At 31.0% G+C, this 27,123-nt stretch overlaps 1 protein-coding gene across 4 annotated transcripts; it reads left to right on the forward strand.

The window, feature by feature from the left end:
* The first annotated feature begins 3,576 nt into the window (after positions 1-3,576).
* On the forward strand, positions 3,577-26,589 carry LOC111050678 (cytochrome P450 4C1). Of its 4 annotated transcripts, none has more exons than XM_039422000.1 (13): positions 3,577-4,249; positions 5,232-5,403; positions 7,739-7,845; positions 8,831-8,921; positions 9,289-9,474; positions 10,215-10,284; positions 10,904-11,030; positions 12,210-12,285; positions 12,677-12,786; positions 19,465-19,533; positions 20,291-20,459; positions 21,795-21,974; positions 26,286-26,589. In XM_039422000.1, the coding sequence occupies exons 1-13, from the start codon at positions 4,238-4,240 to the stop codon at positions 26,444-26,446; spliced, it is 1,530 nt and encodes a 509-aa protein (XP_039277934.1). In that variant the 5' UTR covers positions 3,577-4,237; the 3' UTR covers positions 26,447-26,589. The 4 variants fall into 4 exon arrangements, with proteins under 4 accessions (XP_039277934.1, XP_039277933.1, XP_039277932.1 ...); XM_039421999.1 differs by lacking the exon at positions 21,795-21,974 and adding an exon at positions 24,798-24,977; XM_039421998.1 differs by lacking the exon at positions 10,215-10,284 and adding an exon at positions 9,961-10,030 and having other exon boundaries at positions 3,849-4,249.
* The last annotated feature ends 534 nt before the right edge of the window (positions 26,590-27,123 follow it).

Raw genomic sequence — 27,123 nt, forward strand, 5'->3', positions numbered from 1 at the left:
CCCCGACTGGATCGTCCTAACATATGATAAAAATGCTCAAATGAAAAATGCAGGCGAGCGAAGCGAGCTTGCTGATCTCATTCTTGGACGATCCAGTCGGGGTCCAGCCCCCTGGCTAGACGGATATGGCGAGCGAAGCGAGCCTGACGGCTAGTATACAATATTTACAAAGGGCCTATTGTTCCTCTTATAGAGAGAAATAAATATAATAGCATAGTGCATAGAGAAAATATACCGTATACTACAATATTTAATAATATTGTTCCTCTGATAGAGAGAAATATATAATGCCAAAGAGAAACTTAGGTACGGTACACTATTCACATGATATTGTTTCTCTCAGAGAAATAAATATATAATGCCACAGAGAAAACTTAGGTACGGTACAATATTTACATTATATTGTTTTTCTCAGTTGTAAGTCACTGATAGAGAGAAATATATAATGCCACAGAGAAAACTTAGGTACGGTACAATATTTACATTATATTGTTTCTCTCAGAGAAATAAATATAATAGCATAGTGCATAGAGAAAATATACCGTATACTACAATATTTAATAATATTGTTTCTCTCAGAGAAATAAATATAATAGCATAGTGCATAGAGAAAATATACCGTATACTACAATATTTAATAATATTGTTTCTCTCAGAGAAATAAATATAGATAATGCCACAGAGAAAACTTAGGTACGGTACACTATTTACATTATATTGTTTCTCTCATAGAGAGAAATATATAATGCCAAAGAGAAACTTAGGTACGGTACACTATTCACATGATATTGTTTCTCTCAGAGAAATAAATATAATAGCATAGTGCATAGAGAAAATATACCGTATACTACAATATTTAATAATATTGTTTCTCTCAGAGAATAAATAATAGATATGCCACAGAGAAAACTTAGGTACGGTACACTATTTACATTATATTGTTTCTCTCATAGAGAGAAATATATAATGCCACAGAGAAAACTTAGGTACGGTACAATATTTACATTATATTGTTTCTCTCATAGAGAGAAATATATAATGCCACAGAGAAAACTTGGATACGGTACACTATTTACATTATATTGTTTTTCTCAGTTGTAAGTCACTGATAGAGAGAAATAGGCTATATAATAGCATATAGAAACATATAGGTACCATATTTTAATATAGAACTATAATCTAGAGAGAGTACCTCTTCAAAACAGTTGTTAACAGGTAACTAAATTAATAATTTTGTCAGGTTGAGTAGACTTTGTTAGGTTGGCACCAAGTTGAAGATTGAAATGCATTTATCGCGGAAAAATTGATTGTGTACTGCTTCTTCAATCAGAGCTCTTCCTGAGAATATTATATTACTAGCCATCAGGCTCGCTTCGCTCGTCATATCCGTTTAGCCAGATGTTTAGTCTGGGCCCCCGACTGGATCGTCCTAACATATGATAAAAATGCTCAAATGAAAAATGCAGGCGAGCGAAGCGAGCTTGCTGATCTCATTCTTGGACGATCCAGTCGGGGGTCCAGCCCCCTGGCTAGACGGATATGGCGAGCGAAGCGAGCCTGACGGCTAGTATACAATATTTACAAAGGGCCTATTGTTCCTCTTATAGAGAGAAATAAATATAATAGCATAGTGCATAGAGAAAATATACCGTATACTACAATATTTAATAATATTGTTCCTCTGATAGAGAGAAATATATAATGCCAAAGAGAAACTTAGGTACGGTACACTATTCACATGATATTGTTTCTCTCAGAGAAATAAATAATAGATAATGCCACAGAGAAAACTTAGGTACGGTACACTATTCACATGATATTGTTTCTCTCAGAGAAATAAATAATAGATAATGCCACAGAGAAAACTTAGGTACGGTACACTATTCACATGATATTGTTTCTCTCAGAGAAATAAATAATAGATAATGCCACAGAGAAAACTTAGGTACGGTACACTATTTACATTATATTGTTTCTCTCAGAGAAATAAATAATAGATAATGCCACAGAGAAAACTTAGGTACGGTACACTATTCACATGATATTGTTTCTCTCAGAGAATAAATAATAGATAATGCCACAGAGAAAACTTAGGTACGGTACACTATTTACATTATATTGTTTCTCTCAGAGAATAAATAATAGATAATGCCACAGAGAAAACTTAGGTACGGTACACTATTCACATGATATTGTTTCTCTCAGAGAAATAAATAATAGATAATGCCACAGAGAAAACTTAGGTACGGTACACTATTCACATGATATTGTTTCTCTCAGAGAAATAAATAATAGATATGCCACAGAGAAAACTTAGGTACGGTACACTATTCACATGATATTGTTTCTCTCAGAGAAATAAATAATAGATAATGCCACAGAGAAAACTTAGGTACGGTACACTATTTACATTATATGTTTCTCTCAGAGAAATAAATAATAGATAATGCCACAGAGAAAACTAGGTACGGTACACTATTCACATGATATTGTTTCTCTCAGAGAAATAAATAATAGATAATGCCACAGAGAAAACTTAGGTACGGTACACTATTTACATTATATTGTTTCTCTCAGAGAAATAAATAATAGATAATGCCACAGAGAAAACTTAGGTACGGTACACTATTTACATTATATTGTTTCTCTCAGAGAAATAAATAATAGATAATGCCACAGAGAAAACTTAGGTACGGTACACTATTCACATGATATTGTTTCTCTCAGAGAAATAATAATAGATAATGCCACAGAGAAAACTTAGGTACGGTACACTATTTACATTATATTGTTTCTCTCAGAGAAATAAATAATAGATAATGCCACAGAGAAAACTTAGGTACGGTACACTATTCACATGATATTGTTTCTCTCAGAGAAATAAATAATAGATAATGCCACAGAGAAAACTTAGGTACGGTACACTATTCACATGATATTGTTTCTCTCAGAGAAATAAATATAGATAATGCCACAGAGAAAACTTAGGTACGGTACACTATTTACATTATATTGTTTCTCTCAGAGAAATAAATAATAGATAATGCCACAGAGAAAACTTAGGTACGGTACACTATTTACATTATATTGTTTTTCTCAGAGAAATAAATAATAGATAATGCCACAGAGAAAACTTAGGTACGGTACACTATTACATTATATTGTTTCTCTCAGAGAAATAAATAATAGATAATGCCACAGAGAAAACTTAGGTACGGTACACTATTCACATGATATTGTTTCTCTCAGAGAATAAATAATAGATAATGCCACAGAGAAAACTTAGGTACGGTACACTATTCACATGATATTGTTTCTCTCAGAGAAATAAATAATAGATAATGCCACAGAGAAAACTTAGGTACGGTACACTATTCACATGATATTGTTTCTCTCAGAGAAATAAATAATAGATAATGCCACAGAGAAAACTTAGGTACGGTACACTATTCACATGATATTGTTTCCCTCAGTTAAAAGTCACTGATGAATATATTGAATCAATAATGGAGTTCAGCTTTATTATTGTTGGCGCAATATTTCATTATTTCAGACTCTTGCATTCCTTGTCAGTTGCGATCAACCAACTTGATAATAGTTGGCATTCTCAAGGTAAACTACCTACCTTCTTCGCCATCATAGGTAGCAGTCAACGGCTGAAAAAACTTCCGAGAAATTTTTCGATTGCTGAGAATCTACTAGTGAGTTTTCAGAATTTATTCGATGCATCATCGCTAGAGTTGTTGCTGGTCCCCGGTTAGTGAACTTGAAAGTGATGCAAAGGATGGAAGGATGCCGTGTTGTTTCAACTAAGCCGAGTGTAATGTTATGAAATGTGTGCTGTTATTGGCTCGTTCGGAGGCAGCATGCTACTAATTCAATGATAATAACGCATGATAAAGTTGTCTTCCGCGGCGTTTAAAAAGTCAGTCGCTTTCGAGCAGTCCGTATACGAACATTGATCATTCAATTTTTTAAGTGAAGTGATTTCATTCAATTTATATGTTAACCGGCAATGAGTGAAGTGAGCAGCATCAAATGCAATTGAGTCGATTATTCGATTTTAGTTTGATTTACTTCAATTCCGTGTTCATGTTATGATTTTTCATTCATTCAATATTCTATTTCACGAGTGAACTATTCATTGAATTTTAGTTGATTACGGTAGTGTTAGATTTTTAGTGATATAAAACAGTAGTGTCTGCTGGTTGAGGGGTCTTCATAAACATTTTCGAAAATGTTGACTTCTGTAAGTATATAGACTACCGTAGGTATTCTAATTGATGATAATAATACCGTACACTAATAGATAATATAGGTAGCTTACATAATTTCTCAATCGTAAGGTGAAAATAATTATTTTCAAAGCTATATAATTATTGTCTTAATTTTTGCTATCTGCAGGTATATTAAGGTCTGAGATATAATGCCAAAGGTTTGAAGAAACAATGCAGTAATATTAATAATGATCAGTTTTTTATAACCACTTGCTCCTTTTCTATTTTCATAAATGTAATATTAGTAGGTAGAATAATATTAATATTCATATTAATAATATTCATAAACAGAATGTATGAATTAGAAAATTTCAATCTCCACTTTCAAACTCCAATTTCAATCTTAATTTTAATCTGAAGTTGACCTATTGGTTATTGTTATCAATAATTGGTATTATTCGAAGATGTAGGCACTTTGTACTGTGATTATAATTTTTCAATTAAAAATATGTTTCAAGAGACTAAGATAAGATTAAAACGTATGAATTATAGTATTGAGTGGTCAGGCTGGATCAGTTATATTCTAGTGTCAGAGTTCTCAGGCCGTTTCTGTTGGATTAATTTTTAGATCCTTCAAATAAATGACTTTTTCAGGCAGTAATGACTGACAGTCAAACGTGACCATCTAAAAGACTTAATAAGATGGAAGAATAAATTAAATTTCATTGTTGAATTGAATAGTTTTTGAACCAATGTATACTGATTTCATGTTTATTCTTTAAAGCTTCAAGTCTTATTTTTTCATTTTGGATGTCGATAAATGAAAAAAAATCAAGTTATAATGTTTCACAGTTGATAACAATTATTCATTCTGATACATTCATATTTCCATTGACTTAAAGGTCCAGAAATCATTGAAATATTTGATAATAGCGTAGATTGAAGTACTGTGACATTTGAAAAAATTCAAAAGTGAAATTTCGCCTACTATACTGTTGATTTATTTCTTGGCAGATGGATACCACCACCATGCTGATTATCACATTAGGGGCCACACTACTTATCTACATTATGAAATTGATTATAGAACGGATAAACTACATACGAATTATAGATCGGATTCCGGGACCCCCAGCTTACCCAATTGTTGGAGATTCTTTGGACGTCATCAAACCATCGAATAAAGGTAAATTTCTCAAAATAAATATGAAAAATCATAAATTAATTTTCATTATGGTTGACAACCAAACCATACTATGTAGAATAACTTAGTTATTGCAATTTTTTACGTTATATTTGTAGGCAGTCATGCAATATTCCTACCTAAATAGAACAATGAGATTGTACAATAGATTACCCATTCCTTGACCCCTTCTATGACCGCTTCAATACATTCAAAAAATCTTGTGAAAAATTATGCTGCTCAATATTGATGAATAAATTATTAGTTTTGAGCTCTACTAACTCACCTTTTTTTCAACTGTTTCTTCTTTCTTTTTATTTGAAAAGAAAGAAACAATTGATCCTATAGCCTACCCCTTTACTAACTTTCCGGAATCTAACCAATATATCGTTCTCTTCTAATCTCATTAGTTATAGCTTACTGAATTGTGAATATTTAATGAAGTGCGATATTATTTTCTTTTTTAATTGTAATGTTACACTATCAAATATGTCATTAAGGCTCGTACTGGAGTTTGTCTGTGAGCCTTTATATGTTTTTATGGAATAAATAAATAAATATCTTTCAGATCAGCATAGTAGGCCTACCTATATCAGTTGTTTATTCATGTCAAATTCCATACAACAAACAGCATTGACAACATAGATATCATTAGAAAAAGTTGATGAGTAGTAAAAATTGAAGTTAAAAACTCAAAGAATTATCAAGAAACAATAAAATAATCCAGGTAAACATATACAGAATAATGACCATAACTAAATCTTAAATACAAGTCAAGTAAATCAATCTGTATATTTTAAAATTAAAATTTCAAAGACAAGTAAATCTAGTTATCCATCAACTTTGAATACCGCATGTGAATTTTTATTTTCTTAGGGCTACTTAATAGTTTTTGATAAGAATATAATTACCAGTAGTAGCCTACCCTTCACTTAATTTAATAGAAAGAAAAAATAAAACACGACCGGTTGTGCCTAATTATGCAATTTCAATTGTCAAATTAAGAATGTGAATTTTGATAGATATGCCGCTAATAATAATGAATATAACTAATGCTAAGTCAATTTTAATTCAATACCAATTAAAAAATAAACCTAAGTCAATTTTTATAAACCAGTAATCAATTGATTCTGTTATAAAAATTTATTCTGAAAAATGAATATTGATTTTTTTATTATTACCATAAACTGAGAATGGAGTGGTTAATGACTAAACAATTAATTTTGGATACCAGTGTAGTTATAAGTTATAGTATTTGTATTTATAGTATTAGGCCAATGGATATTCCATCCATTCTGTAGGCTAATGTTTTTTTATTGTCCAGCAAATAACACACCGTGTATAATAGCCTCTCAATTGGCATGGATATGAATAATTATAGCTCCCTACTACTACTGCTTTTAAAATTAATATAATGATCTTTAATAATTGGTAGGCTACAGGAGACTCCAGGATATTCCATTATGAATTGCAATCAAGGTTTCCGTGATAGCTATGTGAGAATAATAAGCACTTCAATCTCACAAATTGCTCAAAAATAAAGAATACATGGACACATTATTTACAGTAGAAAATACAACTTCTACAAATTCTACAACTTAGGAACAGGATTATTTCTGATTGTTTAATTTTTCACATTTAAAATTAGCAAACGTTTTTGTATAGAATGGATCGGAGATAAATAATATTATGTAAAAAACTCATTTGCCCAGTATTTTCAATGATAAACGAAACATTATCATATTTCTCATGCATTGCTGATTCTTTTTGATTCTGATATTGTTTTTATACTTCATTTCCATATTAATTTACCAGTCTATAACTGTTGGCTTATTTTTTTAGCTTCCACTATTTTTTATGATAGTGAAATAAAAGCAATATTATCAGTTCCCATAATTTATTTGAGCCAAACTCAAGTTTCAATGCACTAAGGCATCATCATCAGTGGTATTTTTTTATTAGACTCAATTATGGATAAATTCCACAGTATCTCTGTTCGTAGAGTGAATTTTTATGAATTCAAAAAAATGAACTTATAAGTAACAAAAATAAATTCTTTCGAAAAATGTGAAAGAGTAAAGGTAAAAATGTACCGGTAATGTAATGTAAGTGTGTCCGCCTTACTGTATTTTCTATTCATAACTATACATTAGAATTAAAAATTCAAAAATAATAAACTGAGTACTTATAATTTAATCTTAGGTAATTTTAACATAATAAATACCGTAGTTTGATTAATTAGGACAATGACAATGACAGGTTTCAAAACCTGTTTTCAACATCTGAAACTTAAAAAAATATCTAAATCATTTCTTATACTCTATATTGTTTTTTTCAGAGAGATTCGATTTTTTCAGTAAAAGGGCAATGACATATTATCCTATGTTCCGAACTTGGAGAGGACCATGGGCCGAAGTTCACTTGATGCGGCCTGAACATGTTGAGGTGAACTTCTATTAATATCAATTTTCACAGTTGAATAGCATTAATTAGGCCTTGGTTGTTAATTTCAAGCACAGCAGAGTATGTGCTATGTGCATGCTTTTATTTATTTACATTCAGGCATTATGTGTAGCGCGTATAAGGATGCAAATGTATAATTGTAACAAGCATCAAGAGTAACGTATGACACCTTTGATAATTGATTTGAGTTAAGTTATTTAATTGTCTTGCAAATTATGTTTCTGAAGTATAATTTTTTATTTAAAATTAGTATTTTGATAATAATTCATAATGCTCTATCGTACCTATGAATTGCGACATCAGTTTATTAGGTGAAACGTTTAAGGATTTAGTCAGTAAATTAGAATGTTGAAAATTTGTTATGAAATTGGAATTATAAAATTATGATTTATTGTTTTATGATTTAGTAGTCTTACTGTACTCTCAAGAGTCAACTGTAATCTTACTCCAACCTTATATGAGAGCATACATTTTACATTTGGAAGAAAACGTGTTTACTGTATCACTATTATATAATTTCTTTCAATTATTGATAAGATTGTACAGAATCTTCTCCCTAAATATAAGATACGGTACTACTCGTTATAATAATAAAGTGCGCTGAATTATTTTTTTGCTTATAAACACTGAATTCGAGTGACTCTGGAAATGATTATTCTGTTATCAAAATTTAATTGAACTGTATTGAACTTTAAGATAGACTTTTGTGAACAATAATTGTTTAAAAAGTTGTGAATAATTGATTCACTTGCAAATAATGCACTCTTCAAGATGTATTCTTTCTATTTGATTATCTTAACTAAAAATGATTGATAACTTTAAAGTCTTATCATTTAAATTGATTGAGAGAAAATTGGGATTTCAACTATTTTGTTTATTGTTGTTTCTGCTGCTACTATTTACCTACCTATTCCTACCTATTTATAATGTGATGAATCTAAATAATTATTGACATTTTATTTTCAAGATTATAGCCAGCAGTGTAAGACACATTGACAAATCGTTTGGTTACAAATTTCTACATCCTTGGCTAGGAACTGGCTTGTTAACTAGCACAGGTGAGAATATAACTGATTTTTCAAGATTTAAAAGTTTAGTCTTGAATGTATTAAAATAAAGATGGTTGGTTGATATGAAGAGTATTATTCATTCAATATCTAACATGTAATTGAAATGATTCGATTCATTTTAAAAATGTTTTGAGAAAGATCTCAATAAATAAATTAATTGTTTGAATGAACATAATCTATTTACATTCTATTCTGATACACAAATTATTATTACAAACCAAGAACATATGTAATTCCTTTTTGAGAATGGATATACAAAATTTTATGTCATTTCGAAAATATCTGTTGTGATGAAAACGACCAATCATAAAGCCAGAATTGCTTATTAATTTATATATCTCACTTCCAATTTCAGGAAATAAATGGCACGAGCGCAGGAAACTACTCAGTCCAACATTCCACTTTAAAATCCTCGAAGACTTTGTAGAAGTATTCTGTGACAAGAGCAAAATATTGGTGGAATTGTTAGATAAAAAAGCTGATGGCAACGAATTCGATATCTACCCGTTTCTCACACTTTGTGCTCTGGATGTGATATGTGGTGAGTGAGATTTATCTATTCTATTTTAAAATGTTGAATCAGTAGAATTTTAATTATTTTTTTATTGTTCAATCCGTATGAAATGCATCCACTGCACTGCTCTACTGTGCTAGCAGTTCATATTCTCGTTTCAATATTAATAATTTCTTAATTTGAGGATTTATTTGTTGAATATGATACTATCTTTATACTAGTACTAGTACTCCTACTTTATACTCTTATACTATATACTACCTTTTCACAATCTCTGATAATATCGTCTATTCCACAACATAAAGCAAAGAGAATACAAGAAGAAAAATTGTAGTACCTATAGGCTCTCCTATATAGAATGGATGCACCATACACTGTGTTTTAATTATTAAAATGAAATCATTTCATTTTTCTCCATCTTAATTCACCTCGCTAGTATAAGGGTTATCATTCTTCATAATGTATTGTTATTAGCACTTGATCTCTTTATAATTTTGCTTTATTGTCACACAGAAACAGCAATGGGAACACCAGTCAATGCTCAAATGGAATCTGATTCACAATATATCAAGGCAGTTTATGAGTGAGTACCTATAGGCTCTCCTATATAGAATGGATGCACTATAAACTGTGTTTTAATTATTAAAATGAAATCATTCCATTTTTCTCCATCTTAATTCACCTCGCTAGTATAAGGGTTATCATTCTTCATAATGTATTGTTATTAGCACTTGATCTCTTTATAATTTTGCTTTATTGTCACACAGAAACAGCAATGGGAACACCAGTCAATGCTCAAATGGAATCTGATTCACAATATATCAAGGCAGTTTATGAGTGAGTACCTATAGGCTTCTTATTCAAAGATTATTTTCTCTTATATTTCTCATTGGTGATAATTTTATTTATTTGCTATTCTATCATTTCCAAGGCATCAAGTTTTTTGATGTTTCATACGTACATTGCTTCTCAAGGGTCGCTTATGCTAATTGGACTTTATGAACATGACTTTCGATATAGCAAAATACTTAACGATTATCATGTTATAATAATCAAAATTGAAATGTATTTACAAAAAATACCTGAAATGCATCTACAGAGATTTTAGGCTCAAGTAAAAGTAGCTTAATAGAATTATTCAATGACTTCACTTGATGAAGCCTAATTGTGAAATATAAAAAGAGTCTTGTGCGTAACTGTGAAGAGTTTAATCAATAGTTGGAAATAAATTGGAAGTTGCATTTGTTAAAATGCTAATTAATGAATGATTATTATTAAACTAAAATCCCAATTACATCTAGCTGTTTACCCTGTTGTCAATATTTGCAGTAGCAGAAGTCTTCGGGGTGATCTACAGCATTTAATTGGGATTTTCGTTTAATGATAATAATTTAATCAATAGTTGAATGAATATCAATTATTAAGAAAAAACAATAAAATTCACTGTCTTATACAGGATCAGTAAATTGACCATTGAACGTGGAATCAGACCATGGCTACATCCGAATTTCATTTTTCAACGGACAGAGTTTGGAAAAAAGTATGAAAATTGTCTCAGCATACTCCATGGCTTCACAAAAAAGGTCAGTGAACGCAGATTATATTCTCCATATTTGTGTCAGAATTGAATACTAATTACCGGTACTTAATCAATAAAATTAACATTGACATATACATTTTTATGTATATTGTATACATCAATATATGTTTATTGATTTGTCATCTTTTTTTCTATTGAGGATTGTAATAGGAATGAGAGTAAACACGACTAAGTATTTAATACCTTAAGAAAGGTTTTTAATAACTTGAACTATACAGGTTTCGAATTGGAATGAGTTTGTTTGGAGACTTAGTAACAGTAATAACAAATTCAAAACATATGTTGTTATACTACATTCTTCCCCCCAAAGAGTTAATGATGATGTCTTTATAATCCCTAGGCTTTTGCGTAGGTAATGAGACGAATGATGATGAGAGAGATGAATTTCCCAGCAATGTACTTATTTCTCTCTCAATCCATCTTGATTTTCCGACTCCACCTCCACAGCATTAGGCACCCACCTCCTCCATTGGTCTCTATATTCTGTGATATCTTTATATGATTCACAGAGATCTAATTTATTCTTCCATATGCAATCTGTTACCTCCTACCTACTGTCTCCTTCCAACTACAGTTTCCTCTCATGTCGCTTATTGTCTTCTATATTGGTTTTCCAACTTGCAACCTGACACCCATGTATTGGCGTAGGTTTGTTTCTATCTTTCAATATTCTTTGAAGGGTCTTTACTAACATTTTCGTTTTTCATTGTTCTTTCTACAGCTCTATATGGTAAATTAATTTAACTTTTCATTCCTCTATGATGCGGTTGTTATTGTACTTATTCTAAACTGATCGCCAAATACATTATCTTGATTGAGGTGAAATAAAAACGATATTATCAGTTCCAGATAATTCATTCTAGCCAAACTGGCTGAGTATGTGGAACTGACCACATAATTTAGTTGTCAGTACCACATATTAAGCCAGTTTGGCTTAAATAAATTATGTAGAACTGACAATATCGATTTTTTCCACCTTATATGGAGAAATTTCTACAACATCTCTGTTCATAGTGTAGAAAGACATTATCTTATCTATTTCATGATTTTTTTAGAAACGTTGATTGATCTAATTTGATGCATGGTGTGGAGCCTATTTTGGAAATATATACTAGTTCATCTGACCATGTTATGGTTCATCGTAAACATTTTGTTTTTCCAGGTGATAAGTGAGAGGAGGTTATTGAAAGAGCAGGAGGTAACTAAAACCCCGGATAGTGAAGATTTTGTTGCATTTGGTAAGGATGGGTACCTTTTTATATGAATTATCAAAATTACACAACAGAGCTGTAAACTGATAGAGAATAATGACATCGTTACAGTTTTTAAAAACGTTTTATGTAGACAATTATATAAAACACAATATGTGATTTTTTGGATATTTCAATTAGTTTAACTTTTCCTAAACATTTCTCTTGTAGATGAAGATTCCCCTTGGAGTTCTGTTAAGATAGGATTATAGAGTATAACACTAGGAGTAGTAGAGTAGTACATTATGAGTATGAGTTAATGAAACCAATTCATATTTATATAACGGTATTCATTGATTAATTGGTTTCTATATTTTTATACTGTTTGATTTATAATTTCAAATTGACTCTTATCGTGATATAATTTATATGATTCTAGGGCAAAAGAAACGGAAAGCTTTCTTGGATTTACTGCTTGATGTGTCGAGCGATGGCAAAGTACTCTCTGATGATGATATAAGAGAAGAAGTTGATACTTTTATGTTTGAAGTGAGTACCTAACAGAGTCTATTACTTGAAATACTTTTCACATTAAATAATAAATTTTTCCAGCCATGCTGAAACTGTATCTTGGAGATGATCTGATATTTCAATACAGTAAAATAAAGCACTAGATAATGGGATTGTATAAAAACATGCTATTTCACACTGGAGGTACAATAGTACCATACTGGAAAATGTATGAAGGCTATTCCTGAAACGGGTGTCACGAAATTAAAAGTGTAGGTAGGTATCAAAGTTGAAAATCTTCTAGTGTTTCATTTTAGGCTTTTGAAATTTTCCAGCTTTTAAAATATTAAATTTGTTGAGAAGATAATAACATTAAAATTTAAGGTGATGGTTTCTTGATCCATTCCAAGCTGCTATGTATTAAAACACTTTTTCTATGCATTTAAACACGACATACAGTCAAATATTAAGTAAATATTTAAAAACTTTTACTTACTGACTGAAGTACTTTCAACCGTCTAGCGATCATTTTCAACAGTGTAAGTACTTCAGTCAGTAAGTAAAAGTTTTTAATTATTTACTTAATATTCGACTGCATGTCGTGTTTAAATACATAGAAAAAAATGCATTAATATTTATTCATTCATCCACAATGCAAATGACACTAATGTAATAACATTGGTAAATAAATAGATTATACCATATTTCGAAAAAACATAGAATTTTAAGTTTTGTTTTTTGAATGGATTTTTTGTCCCAAGTTGTTTGTATTTTCCAACAATAAAACAATTATTACCTACTAGATAGGCTACAACACAAATCAGTTTTGTAGAGTGCCGTGCTACCAATTTTTTCCTTAAACGGTTGGAATAGCATTTAACACCTATCACCTAAGGAAAGTTGTCGGCTCCAATAAAATAGATTCTTGATAAACTGTGAATGGATCTATTGCCTATGAATGAGAAATCCAGTTTTCAGAGCAAATTAACTTATAATCTTCAGATGAAAATTTAGGCAAAACACAGAAATATACAAAGAACAATAACTTACAAGCCTAATGATTTCAGAGTTATTACGAACTAAAAATACTTATCTAGTTTACAGTTGAAACACAGTGGCTAATGGCTTGACAATACAAACCGCTAAATCTGACCAAAACAGCACAAAATTTTATATAAAACTCAATTTAAAACATTAATAAACGAAAATGATTTAGAGCAAAACTTTACAACACAAACATAGCCAGCCATTAGTTTCAGAAGAAGATCGAACAGGAAAAAGACACAAGTTGCCAGTCACGAAAGACAACGCCCTGTTCAATATCGATCTCCACAGACACGTCATCAAAAAATTATAACTTATAAGTTTAGAATTCACATTCTACATCTGTTCTCAATAAAACTTTATTTTGAAAATGTTATTTTAAATTTTTATACATATCTCGATTTAAATAAACCATTTATCTTTTTAATTCTGTCAACCCAGCCTCGGTGACACCATGGAACAATGCAACAAACATTTACGATAATAAATTCTCCGTCAAAAAGTTTATCCGTCTATTGATAACTCTGAATTTACTATAAAGTTCCATAGATCTCGAATTGAAGATTCGATTTAAATGTGAGAAGAAAAATGTAATATTACAAATACCCCCCTCTTGACATAAAAAAATTTTACTGTTTGAAAATTTAAAAAAAAAATTTACATTGACCCTAATGAAAATTGTTGAAATTTAAATTTGAGAACAGTAACAATTTTTTCTAGAAAAAAACAATACATGTCATCCAAAAATATTGAAAATTATTATAAAAATTCATCAATAGCGTTTGTTATATGTTTCCAAACAATATCTCAAAATATAGAATATCAATATTACTTTTGATTTAGCTTTATAATTTAAGGAAAATATCTCAACAGAAAGTTTAATATGTAAAGAATAGTTTTTTGGAAAAGAGATAGACGCTGCATACAGGATTAATTTAGGTGAGGATTAATTTAGGTAAGGTTTGGTTTTTTGATATTTTCAGCTTTCAAGGTTTAGAGTTCTGCATACAGGAATAATTTAGGAGAGGATTTTTTGAATCAATTCTTTCATGATACTGTGACTGTTCTTCTGAATTCAAAGTTGCGAATGTGAACATGGATGACAATTACCTCCAGGTAATGCAGTAGTGTTGAAGTTTGAGATACTTGGTCAGCAATAGGCGTTGGCATTGCTATTGGCGTATTCTTTGGTGTCGGCTTTGGCATCGGCATTGATATTGGCATTGGCGTTGGCGTAGCTATTGACATCAGCACAGGCATCGGCGTTGATTTTGGTGTTGGCATCAGCATTGGCGCAGGCATTTGCGTAGCTATTGGCATTGATTTTTGTTGTTGGCATTGGCGCAGATTTTGGCATTTTGGCGTAGTTATTAGTGTTGGCGCAGGCATTGGCATTGATTTTGTTGTTGGCATCAGCGTTGGCGCAGGCATTGGTGTAGCTATTGGCGTTGACATTGGCGTTGACATTAGCGTAGTTATTGGTTTAGGCCGCAGCGTAGATTTAGGCGTAGATATGTCACACTAGTTTGAAAATCACCCAAATGTTCTTAACACTCTTCATGGCGTTCACTTGTTACTGATTTCGAGATTCACATGATAACTATTTCAATGTTAATGTCTGTGCTGTACCTGTTGTCTTAAAATGCTTATAAACTAAGAAGAAAAACTTGATTAGGCTATCCATACAATCTAATACACATAAAATTAATTTTAAATATATATAAAATTGAAATTTGTTAACATCTTATTATACAGTCAGCAATACATAAATTGTGAAATATGGACATATCAATGATAAATTAAAAAAAAAATCATACATTTATTCACTGTTCAAATATCAACATTTTAATCCATTCTTCAAAATAGAAATATAATTTCATAACACCCTGTATCATTATCAAAATTGTAAAAAACAAACATCATAACAACACAACAAAAATTTAATTTCAATACATATTTCAATAATTTCAGACATTTGGTCTTCTATTCAATCATTTCATAATATATTTGCATTTCATTATTATTTAATATAACATTTCATTTATAGCATGTTCATTTCACATTTATGATTTATCATTCAGGGTTTCAAAATTATTTAGTTTTAATTTTGTTCAAAAATTGTATAAAAAGCAAATTATTTAATATTATTAATCATCGTTTGTTGGATACTATAGTTCATTTCGACTCTTCAATGTTCTAAACACAAACTACATTTCATGACAAAACTTTACTATCAAACATTAAACAAGAAATCATTCAAAACATCAATAATATTTTGCTTCAAAGGCAAACAATATTCATAATTAATCATCATTTTGCATCTATGGCAATCAACATTATTAATCATTATTTTGCATCTATGGCAATCAACATAAGTAATCAACACAAAAAATATTATCTCATTACTGCCTCTCTAAGTCATAACCTCTGTTATTCCTTCTTTAGGCAATAATGGGTTTCCATCTCAAAAAACAATCACATACCAGCAAAATTCTAATCAACAAACCCCACTAAAAATTCTACATACACTCCAGCATCCATTTCAAACGATAATCAATCATATCAAAATTTATAGAACAAACAGTTTTAAAATTAAAAAAAAATATCAATTACAAAACACTTTAGAAAAATTTTAGCCTTTAACTCATTTCAATTGATAATATAACACAACGTTTTAAATTAAACCAATTATTTTTTAAAATAATTTAAATTTAAAGACTGTATAATAAGTATAAACATTTCAAGATTATGATACAAAGATGATCAAGATGAAATACTGGGTAAATAAGTTCCCTAAAAAATACAAACAAGAGAAAAAGAAAACTGGGTAAATAAATTCCCTAAAACAATACAAAGAAGAGAAAGATTAATTAGAGCCTATCCTACATGTCAGTACTGAACTTTCATGAGGAAGTATATTTAATAAAATATACTACTATGGAATTTTGTAAATTCCAAGTATGACTCTAATTTGTTATAATTGTGAGCTATCACTCCCACAAAAACAACTGGTGAAGGAAAAAATGTGTTGACTATTGTGACTGGGTGGAAAGTTCCTAGATGTCTGTAAGGCAATGTGATAGCAGACTCTAGTATCGGACCACAAAAACAAAAGTATGCAAAAGGTTTTACAAACATTTGATGTTGCAGTCATAAGGTTTTTATATCGCAAACAAGTAGGTCAGATAATCGAGTCCAGCCGTATGTGGTTCACGCCCACACCTCTAAAAAAAATCACACCTACTTGTCTACCAAAAATCCAAAGTATTGGACAGCAAAGAAAAAATAAAATGCAAAATGGGTTAAAAGCCCAGAAGAAAACTATAACCTAATTACATATGGCTTATGGCATGATATGCAATGAAAGATGAGAACATGGGACAAAATTGCTCTGAAAAACCTAATTACCTAATATGATACCTAAAAAAAAATAGACATGATTAAAATATGTAATACATGATGAAAAAATATACCGCAAGCAAACAATTATTTACACAACAATGGATAGATTTTGGAAAAGTTAAGTTTTATCAACAATTTAAAGATTAGGAAAATAAGCTACTATTTCAACTTCCAAAATTATTTCAGAAAAAAAAATACAAATTTAAATGACTATGGACAAGATTGGTTAAGATATGCATCATAGAAGAAATTTACTGAATATTACACAAAGACAGGAAAGAATCGAAAATTGAAAAGATTAAGGGCCAAGAAAAATAGGCTACATGAAAGAAAAAAGACACAATTATGGACTCTTACCATACACTGTGTAGCGATTATGCTATTCTGAATCCCGGCATAACACAGGATTCCTAATCATTGTGTGTTGGGGAATACCCTTTCATCATGTGATTCACTGTCATCATCTTGTAAGTAAGCAACTTGAAACAACCTTTGAATACTAATACATCAATGGAAACTTTGTGCTTTGTTTTCTTCAAGAACATGATTTTATTCATGGGTTCATATGTTTCAACAAAGCCGTTTTGCCTACAAAAGTTAGTCATGTTCACTTGAGAATGCATAGCATACACTTTTTCAATTCTAAGTTGAAAGTTGAACTCATCAACTTGACTCAAAGCAAGATTCATTTTGTTGACATTATTCCTAACCTCCACAGAAACCTGTCTCATGTAATCATTCACTTTACTTATAGTTTTCCTAACCTTCAATGTAGCAATATTACTTTCATGATAGTTGACTTTCAGTGAAGACAACTCCCTACCTACTTCTTTATTCAATTCTACTATCTCACTAGGGTTGACTTTTTCAACAACAGTAACTTGGCCTACATTGTCAGAAACTTGAATGAGTTGATCTTGTAACTTAACACTACTATCATCCTGCTTCAATTTGTTTTCATCTTCATGATTATCTTTCACTGTTTCATTTGCATTTTTCAATAGAAGGTTTATACTAACCTGCTCTAGTCTAATGCTAGCAAATTCTTGCTTCATCTCATCAAACCTAGCACTTTGATTTTGTTTCAAATTATCAATCTTAGCATTTTGATTTTTAAACATTTGGTCTAACCTAGCATCTTGCTTATCAAACAGTTGTGTTAAGGCAGCTATTAACTCATCATCAATTTTAATATTTTTCATATTGTATGCCATTTTGTAATATGCACTGATTCATTAAAACTTGATCTCTCTTGAACCGACCTCCCACTCAGCAACAAACCATTCATAACCTATCAAGATATCTATCCACTAATAATTTCTATAACCAGGGATTTCATGGTGTACCATTTGGGACATATTTATTTTGTAATTCGGTCCCACCACAGGGGTAACATTTGCCGTGCTACCAATTTTTTCCTTAAACGGTTGGAATAGCATTTAACACCTATCACCTAAGGAAAGTTGTCGGCTCCAATAAAATAGATTCTTGATAAACTGTGAATGGATCTATTGCCTATGAATGAGAAATCCAGTTTTCAGAGCAAATTAACTTATAATCTTCAGATGAAAATTTAGGCAAAACACAGAAATATACAAAGAACAATAACTTACAAGCCTAATGATTTCAGAGTTATTACAAACTAAAAGTACTTATCTAGTTTACAGTTGAAACACAGTGGCTAATGGCTTGACAATACAAACCGCTAAATCTGACCAAAACAGCACAAAATTTTATATAAAACTCAATTTAAAACATTAATAAACGAAAATGATTTAGAGCAAAACTTTACAACACAAACATAGCCAGCCATTAGTTTCAGAAGAAGATCGAACAGGAAAAAGACACAAGTTGCCAGTCACAAAAGACAACGCCCTGTTCAATATCGATCTCCACAGACACGTCATCAAAAAATTATAACTTATAAGTTTAGAATTCACATTCTACATCTGTTCTCAATAAAACTTTATTTTGAAAATGTTATTTTAAATTTTTATACATATCTCGATTTAAATAAACCATTTATCTTTTTAATTCTGTCAACCCAGCCTCGGTGACACCATGGAACAATGCAACAAACATTTACGATAATAAATTCTCCGTCAAAAAGTTTATCCGTCTATTGATAACTCTGACATTTACTATAAAGTTCCATAGATCTCGAATTGAAGATTCGATTTAAATGTGAGAAGAAAAATGTAATATTACAAGAGTCTGATAAGAAGTTTAAATTTTCAAATCAATATCATCCATTCCCATATTTTTGTGCAGGGTCATGATACAACTACTGCTGGAATGGCGTGGACATTATTCCTTCTGGGAAATGAAACTGGAATTCAGGTACTATTTTCTCCATTCATCATTTCCTTTATACTATTACTGTGATAATTATTGTAAAAAACATAAAAATGGTTACAGTTCCATGAAATAATATCTTCAACAAACATCTATTTAACACGAGATAAGAATGTGGAATTGAATTCAATTCATGAAAGTGAAAAATCATTTACTTGTATACATCCTCGTAATTAAAATTATCAATGATCAAGTGTCTCTATACTTGAGAGATTTTCTAAATCTAGTCTATGATTTTAGATAGTTATGATTCATAATATATCGTTCTATAGTTTATGATTTTAGATTTAAATGCTCCAGCATAATTATTTTCCAATCACATGTTTTACAATGTAACGGGTCAAAATGGAAGTGATCAATAGTCTGACATGTCCACTTGCTCTGAAGAATAGACACTGTATTGACCTCCAATTAATAGATTGTTGCAAGTATTTGTAATCGATAAGAAATGAAGTTAAAAGTTAGGAGTTGAATGATATTAAAAGAAATGAGATAGAAATGAAACTTATTGGGCCGCACGAATTATAAAGTATTCAATAAGATTGAGGCATAAATGAAAAAAAATCTAACAAGTTATAATGATTGAAAAGATAATGAAAAGATGAGATGAGGATTCATTATCATTCACATTATAGTAAAATATCAATTGTCATGATTTTTTAAAGACCTATAGATCTATAAAAGTCAAAAAGTTGTGTTTTTGTATACAAATATTTATTGATGATTATATTCAAATTTGCAGGAAAAGGTGTTCCAAGAGCTTGACTCAATATTCGGTGACTCAGATAGATCTCCCACCATGCAAGACCTTGGTGAAATGAAATATTTGGAGAGAGTGATCAAAGAATCTCTAAGACTGTATCCAAGTGTGCCTTTCATTGGTCGACAGCTCAAAGAAGATGTCAAGATAGGTTTGTATCTAAATATTTTCAAATTAACCAAATATTTTTGGTAAAGCCTAATACTCACTTGAAAGCCTTTGATAAAAATGGTCTTAGGTTTATCTTTGTTGATTCAACGGATTAAGTTCCAATTTTTTGAAATTTATCATGGTACCATACATACTACTAGTTCATCTATTTACAAGTTCAACCTTACTACCTATATTACGAGTATGGTAATAGTAAGTTTGGTAAAATTAATGCAAAAACAACCATTGAATTATAGCTGAAGATTTTTATTATTATTATAATGATTATTATTATTTTGTCATGTGAAACTGTATAATATGAGCATAGCTCCAACAGTGTATGACACATCAATTAAATAATTAAATTACTAGTACATCTAACTTTCCTAGCCCTGAGGTGACAGCAATAAAAAAAAACAGAAACGTTATCTCAATACTGAAATACTCCAACCACGCAAGTTGCGCATATCTTGTCATGGCCCAACAGCACCGCCGAGACCAGGGCATGTTGCCAGATTTACAATTTTACATTTATCCAGAGAAACGCCCCGATAGAGCACTATGTCTTCAAAGTATTCGGTATAATTTTTTTTTTTAATTGCGGATGATGCCCACATGAGTTTTTTGCTTGTGCGTGGGTAATGGGAAGTGCGAGGGTGAGTTATGAGATCAAACGTCCATGCCTATTCGATGGGATTCGGCGGGATTCGAACCCGCGACCAGGTAGCACTAGCAGACTGAAGGGTGCAACGCCTTAGTCAACTCGGCTATCTGACCGGCGTTTATAAGCTATAATGAGTCATCTAATTCCTGCTCTAACCCCTGACTGAGAAAGTATAACTAGTATTTCTGAAATATATGAACTAATATAGGGCTCAAAACTAAAATATTTAAGGTGAGAAGATTCGAATCTCAACCAGTCACAGATAAGTAGCTAATAACAAATGATGCAATTTGAGTCGGTTTGATACTAATTGGCCTATACTTTGTTCAAATTAACTTCCGACTTGGGATGGACATGAGCTGCAGAGAAGGCATACAGCGGCAGCGATACAACGGCTGCTATGTTGCTGTTGTTTGCCGGCTAGCGTTCTCTAATTTCCAGCGAGTATTCAAGCGCTCATGTTAAACTAAGGAAGTTTCCTCTCTGCAATCACAGACTCGACTGAATCTATTCGACAAATTGACAACTACGCTTCCACGTACGACTCAATCCATCACTGCAATTGGCTGATCTCCCTCCATTTCTTTGCGCCGCAAATTCCTCCAAGTCTGAAGAAGATTTGCATGATAAAGAGATGATAATATTGTTACTGAATATCTTTATCTTTTCCAGACAAATTTTTGATTCCTGCCAATACATTGGTCTTACTACACATTTATCATCTGCATAGATGTGAAGATCAATTTCCGAATCCAGAAGTATTCGACCCTGACAACTTTCTTCCTGAAAGGACAGCAAAGCGGCACCCATATGCCTACTTGCCTTTCAGTGCTGGTCCAAGAAATTGTATAGGTATGTTCAATTTTAATTAATATTATTCTAATTGTGCAACTATTAATCTGTAATGTGAACGATGGTACCTAAAGTACTGAAGTGGTCTAAATCTGTAATATTCTCAAAGAAACAAAATGCTAGTAACTTAATAATCCTCATAGATTCTATTGGATTGAACACAATTTGACAAACACATGTGTTCATCATGTGTATGATAAGTTATGTTCAATCTATAGTGGATCTATAATGATTAAGGCTAAAAATAAACTTTCTACTTGTTATATTTTTCCAAGTTTTTCGATTATCAAGCAATCAAAATGAAAAAGTTTTCTCAGGAAAACATTTTTTTTCCGATCATTACTTTTTGAGATATGAGGGCCTGAAGTTTGAATTTTTGGGACAGAAAATTTAAAATTCGGTAAGAGATAAATCCATGAGATTTAGAGGATGGACTCTTCTTGGTATTTTTGAAAAAATTATTCAATTCACAAAAAATAACAAAGAATAACTCAACTAAAAGTTATTCTTTGCTATTTTCAGTAAATTGAATAACTATCTTAAAAATTGTTATTTTCAGAACATTTTTGTTCTACTAGACCAAAAATACCAAGAAGAATCTCTTCTGAATCTCATGAATTTATTTCACGTGACATGAATCAGGATTAAAATTTAACATGCTTTTGTGAGAGAAATTTTTGCATTCCTCTGCGAATTAATCTCAATCCACTGTGATTAGATAGAACCTTTCTGTATGAACTATGAATATTTATTATAATTTCTTCTTTCGTAATAATTTTTATATACTTTTGTAGGTACTCTAGAGCGGAGCTCGGTGCCCCGATATTTATCATGAATTGGAATAGGTTGTCACTGATGTTGTGTTGTTGGTAGTATTTACTTTTTAACATTACAGGAGTAAATAACACAAGTCGAACAAAATGTATCTTTAAATGGTTTGGTTTTTGGAATAAAGATATCATCTGAACAAGTACATTTTGTAAATTCTATCTATTAATACCAAATATCGGGGCACCGAGCTTTGCTCGTTATTTATTCATTGATAAACAGATTTATTCCATTGATAATCATTTCTTTAAAATGATTGGGGAAGTACTAACAGACACAGCCCAAAATTGTTACTTACCCGAATTTTGATTTATTCACTACGAAAAATATATTTCGTCTGTGATTTATTCACAGACGAAATCATCATCTGTTTTTCCAAGGATGAATTATCCTCTTCATGTCCTTCAGAGAGTTTTCTCAGGGATGAGACCTAGTGCAATCGAATTTTGATATAAACCTACTATATTCCGAATTTCGTGAAAATCGTTAGAGCCGTTTCCGAGATCCGTTGAACACAAATAACCAGATAGCCAGATAACCAGATATAGAAATAGAAAAATATAACAGATATACATAAATTGCTCGCTATTATAATAGGATAACAACTATAGTCCAGTCAAATGGTCGTTTTTCAGGAAACAGCCCCGAAATAATTTTTTTCGATGGTCTATATATATTTTGGGGCGCTGAATTCTAATCTGAAATTTGCTGACACACCAGAAGGCGACTTCACCCCAAAATTTTCGATTTTTTCAAGTTTTCCATTTAATCTCGAGAACCTTGAATTTTTCGAGAAAAAGCATTCTCTATATAATATTAAAGATAATAAATTTCCAATGAATTGAGTGGTCGCGCAGGACTACTTTTTGGATTTTATATCTGAAGTGTTCCACAAGATACGCAACTTTGAATGTTCGAGAAATTTGTGATATTTTCCCCATTCTCACAGTCTCGCATATGCAACGTTGCGTATCTTGTGGAACACTTCAGATGCAAAATCCAAAAAGTGGTCGAGGTTGTGATGAATTTTCTCCTCTTTTCACTCCCATGAAATATACTTCTGTTTTCAATACCGTTCAAAAGTTACAGCCAATTGAATGATGATCTTTATTTTCTCATTTTTCTTGCGATTTTACTGTTAATTAAGAGTCTCTAAAATGAGTACAATGCATGATAGAAACTTGCGATTGGTCTTAAATGAGAGAAAATTTCATGCTCTATAAGCTGAGTTACCCTAAATTGATCTTGCATTACTGTTTATATCGAAAAACTGTCGAGACTGTGAAAATGAGAAAAATATCGCATATTTCTTGCAACAGCAAGGAAACTCAAACACAGGACCAATAAAATCAAAATGAAGCAAAGGAAATCAAAATAATAGTGGATGATGAAGTTATAATTTATTTTTGTCAAAGATTCACCTTCAAACTCATAGGCTTAAAATTACTAAAATTCCTGCATACAAAATATTATCAATTGTGCTTATGCTTTATATTGAGTTACACTTAGCAAAATATAACATTGTAAAGGTGGGAAAAATTAACTACATTAGGATATCTCTATTTAATACCTTGATTTTTTAATCATATTTCAAAATGTTGACATAAAATATACAAAAATCATGCCCCCCCCCAAAAATGTTGATGGCGCAAATTGCGCCATGCCCCCCCTTGTGGGCACCCCTGATTCTTCAATTGTATTATTATTTATCCAGCAAAACGCCCCGATAGAGAGCACTGTCTTCAAAGTTAATAAGCTATAATGAGTCATCTCATTTCGTCTGTAACCCCTGACTGAGAGTACAACTAGTATTTCTGAAAAATATGAACTTCAACTAATAAAGGGCTCGAAACTATAATATTTAAGGTGAGAAGAATCTCAACCAAGTCACAGATAATAAGTAGCTAATAACAAATAATGCGATTTGAGTCGGTTTGATACTGATCATGATAAAGAAATGATAATATTGTTACTGAATGTCTTTATATTTTCCAGACAAATATTTGATTCCTGCCAATACATTGGTCTTATTACACATTTATCATCTGCATAGATGTGAAGATCAATTTCCGAATCCAGAAGTATTCGATCCTGACAACTTTCTTCCAGAAAGAACAGCGAAGCGGCACCCATATGCTTACTTGCCTTTCAGTGCAGGCCCAAGAAATTGTATAGGTATGTTCAATATAATCAATATTATTCTAATTATGCAACTATCAATCTGTAATATGAACGATGACTCCTCAAGAACTTAAGTGGTCTAAATCTGTAATATTCTCAAAAATTATATTCCATGACAACAATTGTTATTACTCAATGAAACAATACATTTTTATTCGGTTATATAGCTGCGTTCACACGAAAGTTATTAACAAAATGTTAATAACTAATTCCTTATAGATTCTATTAGATTGAACAGAACTTGACAAACACACGTGTTCATCATGTGTATGATAAGTTATGTTCAATCTGATAGAATCTATAATGATTAAGTTATTAACATTTTGTTTATAAATTTGGTATAAACGCAGCTTAATAATTCCAGATTTTTAAATCGATTTTGAGAATTTATTGGCTATTCCGATCTGAATATTGTTGTGAATGATCGATCAGCAGCGATTGACAGCATAATATGGTGGAATAAATTCGAATGATTTTTTTAAATTCTCCAAGTAGGCTACTTAGTCAATCTTTGGAATAAAGCCACTTAAGAATGTAAGATTTTTCAAATTAAGTATAATAAATAAGAATAAGGAACAGAGTTATGCTCTGACATGAAAGCTGATGATATAGAAAACCATTGATCCATAGTTAGTGATAAAAGCCTCAGGTCATATCATTAATTGATATTCTAATGGAATGATATTATAGTTCATTGTAGATTTGTATTTCCAGCATCAGCAATTACGTTTTTGAGAAAGAAATGTCTTAAATAATTTAGAAATGTAAGTTATATTGATGAGGAATGTTATCTGCTGTCATAATAAACCCCATTTGAATAACAGTAATCAAATTTGATAAATGATTGATCTAATAACTATTTTCCAAATAAATTATATTCTTATCATATATAATCTATTGATGGACTATTTTGTATTTCCTCCAAGAACATTGATTAGTTAGCTGAAGGTAATTAATGCAATGCAAAAGGTAGGCTAATTAATGTACGGTAATTAATTAATACATCATGAGCTCTTCAATATTCAATCCTCATTCTTTCATGCTTCATGATGCGATTACAACCAGATGAAAATTTGCTTGATCAATTCCCTATCTATATCTAATTAATAAACCAATTTCCAATTAAATGCTGTCAAGAGTTCACTATTTCGTATCCATTAGCATTTCAACGAATGCAATCTCCCATTCATTTCCATCTGTCTATTTCATTTTATAAACCGAGTTCTATTCTGGGATATTTTATTTGAATTGTTGAAAACTGGCATGAAATGTAGATAGTTAATTAATGTTTTATTTTGTCAGGTCAAAAGTTTGCTCTACTAGAGGAAAAAACGATCCTCTCATCGATTCTGAGGAAGTTTAGAATTGAGGCTGTCGAAAAACAAAAGGACATCATACTTCTCAGTGAATTGATTCTGCGGCCATTTTCTGGAGTACGAATCAGAATGCACCCAAGGAAGTGAAGATCTCAACTTTTCTCATTTAAGTGTTATTATCTTATAAAATATTATAGTATTATAGTTCAATTTCTAACTGAACTTGCTCCATTTAGAAATAAATATTATTGTATACGCACCGTATTTTTAATAGAACGAAATTAAAATTAGAAGTGTTGAATATTCTTTGTAATAAGATTTATCAAATCTTAAGGAAACCTTACCACATAATTTGAAATTAATTTTATTTATATACCCTACTGTGTAATATAAGTTACAGCGTCTTTCTTTCAGAAATTTAAACATTTGAAATACCGTAGTTTATGGTTTCCTTTTGGATGATTTGCTCTGTGTTGCTAGTGAAGTCCACGTTATAATGACAGTGGAGAAAGATAGGAGAATAACGTTGCCGATCCTCTGTCTTTTCAATGCCTTCTATAGACGGTAGCTGATACAGGCTTATTAATGTAAAATTAACGGTTCATTCTCGTTTGAAATATTCAATTATATTTTATTAAGCAGGAAGTTATATTTTTCAATAATTTCATAGTGAATTTCCATAATTGAGATGAAATGTTTTGTTAATTAACAAAATAAATTATTAAATTATTAATTACAAATTGTTGAAAAACGATCTGGCAACAGAGCAAAGCGAGAAAGAGATAGCGCTATCCGCTTTGTTGAATGATAGACAATGATAGCAA

Source organism: Nilaparvata lugens, chromosome 2 (assembly GCF_014356525.2).
Source record: "Nilaparvata lugens isolate BPH chromosome 2, ASM1435652v1, whole genome shotgun sequence".
Classification (NCBI taxonomy): domain Eukaryota; kingdom Metazoa; phylum Arthropoda; class Insecta; order Hemiptera; family Delphacidae; genus Nilaparvata; species Nilaparvata lugens.

Bases quoted from the DNA above. Each gene is read 5' to 3' on its own strand.
- LOC111050678 (XM_039422000.1), top strand. The intron at 8,922-9,288 runs GTGAGAATATAA...TTCCAATTTCAG, and splicing joins TGGCTTGTTAACTAGCACAG to GAAATAAATGGCACGAGCGC. The intron at 19,534-20,290 runs GTACTATTTTCT...TCAAATTTGCAG, and splicing joins GAAATGAAACTGGAATTCAG to GAAAAGGTGTTCCAAGAGCT.